We start from the raw sequence: 4,009 nt of genomic DNA on the forward strand, positions 1-4,009 counted from the left end.
TTTGGCTTAACAGGAGTATAGTAACAATAAATATTAAGTTTCAGCTTTTAAATGTATAATATAGATAGATAAATATGTATTTGTTATAATACATTTACTTGGTTTTTTCATAAAATAATAAGTGACTTAATGCAAATGTAAAACCCGATAAAGGGAAATTTTCATCAAGTGACTATTTTGAAATTCACTTTGACCCACTCAAGTCATGGTTCTCCCAAAACGATCTTAACATTCCTCGAAAAGCCTTTTATTCCTTACTGTCATAACCCTAATCACACCACCAACTCCCTCTGGTCCAAGGCTTTACAAGGAAGAAACACGAAATTAGGATGTGTGCTCCTTTATATTCCTATCACTAGTAAGAGGAAGGTTTTCTCAAAACCAATTTCTAGACTCCAAGGAATGAAACTCCATTATAGCATGTCATAAAATTTCACAAAACCAATCTTGATCGACATTTGGGCTTGCTTCCCTTGAATTTCATAACAGCCTTTTGGAATATACAATGTTATCTATTGCTCTCCTGCCGAAGATGAAGCTCGCCTGAAGTGGATTAATGAGTTCATATGGGAAAGGCTTCATATATCTGGCCAACAGCTTAGTAACAACCTTGTAAAGCATGTTAAATTAACCAATCGGCCAAAAGTGTCCAACATTTTCTGCATTCTCTTTCATGTAATTATCAAAGAATAATACTAGAAATACAAATTATTTTATAGAAATTTTTACAAACTACTGATATATAGTGAGTGATTATTGGTAAATAAAAAAATTATATTAATTGTAAGCCTTAATGAAAATCAATAAGAAGTTTGCCAAATCAACATTTTGTAAAAATATTGTAAAATAGTTTATGACGGTAGCATTATTCTTTATCAAGTTTTACATGTTGGAAAAAATCAAAGAAAAGTCTATATAGCGGAGAGAAGATGAATCCATAAATTCCTTTGTTACAATTCAGAAATTTCTATTCTTCCACAAAAAAGAAATATGAATGCATAATGAAATCTTTTTACGACTCAAATTAAACAAAACTTCTAAATTATTTCAACAAATATTAATCCTCGTGGCCTATAAGCATCTCTACTACCTGATTCATACTGGGTCTCTCATCCCTGTCTTCTGCCACGCATTGCAAGGCAACTTTGACCAAAAGTTCCATCTTAACCTTGTCATATTTGCCAAACATCATGGGATCTATAATTTCTTCAATCCATGACCTCCTTGTTGCAATTCCAATGTTAATATACTCTTTTACCAAAGTGACCAACCTCTTATGCTCTCTTGTCTCTCCACTGTCAGAGGTATACATGCCACCTGGGCTCTTTCCAGTCACCATTTCCAACAACACAATTCCATAGCTGTAAACATCCACTTTAGAAGTAATGGGAAGATTGTAAACCCACTCAGGAGCCATGTAGCCTCTAGTTCCCCTCATCCTTGAGAAGCTTGAATGATCACTCATGCTTCTACTTACTAGTTTAGACAAGCCAAAATCCGCTACTTTTGGTTGAAAGTTGGAATCTAGCAATATATTTTGAGGCTTTACATCACAATGTAAAACCCATTCTAAGCACTCTTCATGTAGATAAGCTAGGCCTTTTGCAGTGCCCACTGCTATTTCAAACCTCTTCTTCCAATCAAGTGCATTGGAACTAATATTTTCAGCTAAAGATCCATGTTCCATGTACTCATACACCAGAAGCTTATGCTTTCCCTCTGCACAATATCCCCACATCTCTATTAAGTACATGTGGTTCAACATGCCAATGGTGCTTACTTCAGCTAGAAATTCTGCTTCTCCTTGGTTAGCTTCATCGAGTCGCTTGATTGCTGCAACCCGCTGATCTGGCAGTACACCTTTGTATACTGTCCCTCCTGCTCCTCGCCCAATCACTTCTTTGAATCCCCGCGTTACCTTTCTTAGCTCATCAAAGGTGAATCGCTTAAATTTAGTTGTGAGGAGATATCCTTGTGAAGCAGGATCTGGGTTAGGATGTTTACTGGTTCTTAACAAGAATAACCAGACCAGCAAAACACAAGTCACCTCCATACCTCCCACTGCAGTGGCAAACCAAAGCAAAAGCTTTACGGTCTTGTTTTCATACGTTCTTATGATTTGCTTGGATAGGTTGGCCAAACATTGTAACTTGAATTCTCCATCAGGAATCTTGCTATAAAAAAGACCAGCTTTTGGTAGTCTTAAATAAAAATCTCCAACAAAATTTGGTGATTGGTGTCCGCTCATTAGTAGATACTTGGGGTAACAATTATAGTAACCACTACCCTCATCGTATTTATATTGGAAGCCATTGCAATCACACCTATTCAGGCACTGTTCTTGACAAAATTGAAAGGTAACATTCTGATGGAAGAAGATATCTGAGCCATAGAATTCAGCATGAGCAAGTTGGACAAAGCTAGACTCATCTGTATGGTTGCAAGGGATGCTGAATTCTGGTTCGCACCCATAAGACCAATCAGTCTGATCTTTAATCTTGAAGCCCTGCAAGCAAGAGCATCTCCTGCCAGAAACATGATCATAACTGCAAAGACTGTTAGGTCCACATATGCCATGAATCCTGCATGGGTCAGAGAAGGCTTGCCATGTTACAACCCATTCCCAACTCCCATTCATCTTTTGCAGGCTGTATAATCGCGGGTTGCCATCAGGGTCAAGTGTCAATCGTCTGTGAGTTACCACACCAAAATCTGTTGCATTGATTTGAAAATGATCAGATGACTCAAAATAACCCGAGTCGTGTAGTAGTGCACGTCTACTAGTATTGTACATAGACCTTCCAGCTTGTCCAGGGTTTTCAAGCCATGGATCTGGCCAGTAGAGACTGGACATTGTTGGACCTTGGAAAAGCAGGTGGAGCACATTATCATTGTCAAAAAAGAGCTTATAGTTGCCAGATGAATAGTCACCTTGGCTTTTTCTTGAGATAAGGCTCGACATCATGGTGAGTTCTTGTTGAGGGAGAAGCGTATCTGATGGTGAATCAAAGCTTTGCCAGATGACAAGACCTTTGGAATTATGAAGAACGAGATTGCCTGTGTTTTGGAGCTGTAGTTGCAAATTGGTGACCTCTAATGAGGTCAAGTCTGCTGCTTTAGTTGTCCAAATGGTGATACCAAGTGAATTGGTTAGTATAAGCTGGCCGTCTGCCAAAATAGAAAGCACTGAACCTCTTCCATTAACAGGTTCATCTCGGTTTGCCATCCAAACAACTGTGGGAGTTGAAGACTCGTTCAACCATATGGCAAAGCAAAAAGCATTATCTCCAACAGGGAAAAACCCCGCAGAGAATTCACCATTTTCTGAAATCAATTTGTCACTTGGTTTCTCAGCCGATAGAGATGTGCCTCTAAGTGTGTCTAATGTATTAGATGAAGATAGAGAAAGAGTCTGTAGCAGACATAAAAGAAGGAAGAAGATTGAGATATCCATAAGGAAATGCAAGAGGTATTGCACGATTGAGATCTTTCTACTTTTTAAATATTCTTCATCATATATAATTGAAGAACGAAATCTGAAATGCCCACTTGTTGAAATAACCTTTCTACTTGTTTGCCTGCCCACTAGTTGCGCACACCAAGACTTTTTATGATGTATTGCCAAGAAAATATAAACAATAAATAAATAAAACAAGGCAAAAGACAATGCATATGGACCAACTTCTAAATGAAGATTTTCTATACGTGATTTAAAAAAATAAAAATAAAAAAAGCTCTAGTTTCTGGATACCCCTTTTTTTTTCTTGAATATTTTCTGCAAACCGTTCATTATGATGGCTGATTGTATTCACATTCCAGCAAACATTTAATATTGATTTTTTTTTTAATACAATATTGATTTGTTGACTCGTTACATGCTTGGTCCAATTTGGATAAGCCTGAGGACATTGTTTTATATACCAAAATAGTATATCTATACCTCTCCACATGGCATAGGAAGATTCCTGATTTGGAGGGCAAATCAGCATAATCAAAAGTCTTGACCAAC

General features: G+C 37.4%; 1 protein-coding gene across 1 annotated transcript; it reads right to left on the reverse strand.

Moving 5' to 3' along the window:
- Positions 1 to 914: 914 nt before the first annotated feature.
- Positions 915 to 3,554, reverse strand: LOC112003705 (putative receptor protein kinase ZmPK1). Its single transcript, XM_024035908.2, has one exon. The coding sequence runs from the start codon at positions 3,452 to 3,454 to the stop codon at positions 1,058 to 1,060; it is 2,397 nt and encodes a 798-aa protein (XP_023891676.2). The 5' UTR covers positions 3,455 to 3,554; the 3' UTR covers positions 915 to 1,057.
- Between the last annotated feature and the right edge of the window lie 455 nt (positions 3,555 to 4,009).

This window comes from Quercus suber, unplaced genomic scaffold (genome assembly GCF_002906115.3).
Source record: "Quercus suber isolate HL8 unplaced genomic scaffold, Cork oak 2.0 scaffold_94, whole genome shotgun sequence".
Taxonomy (NCBI): Eukaryota; Viridiplantae; Streptophyta; class Magnoliopsida; order Fagales; family Fagaceae; genus Quercus; species Quercus suber.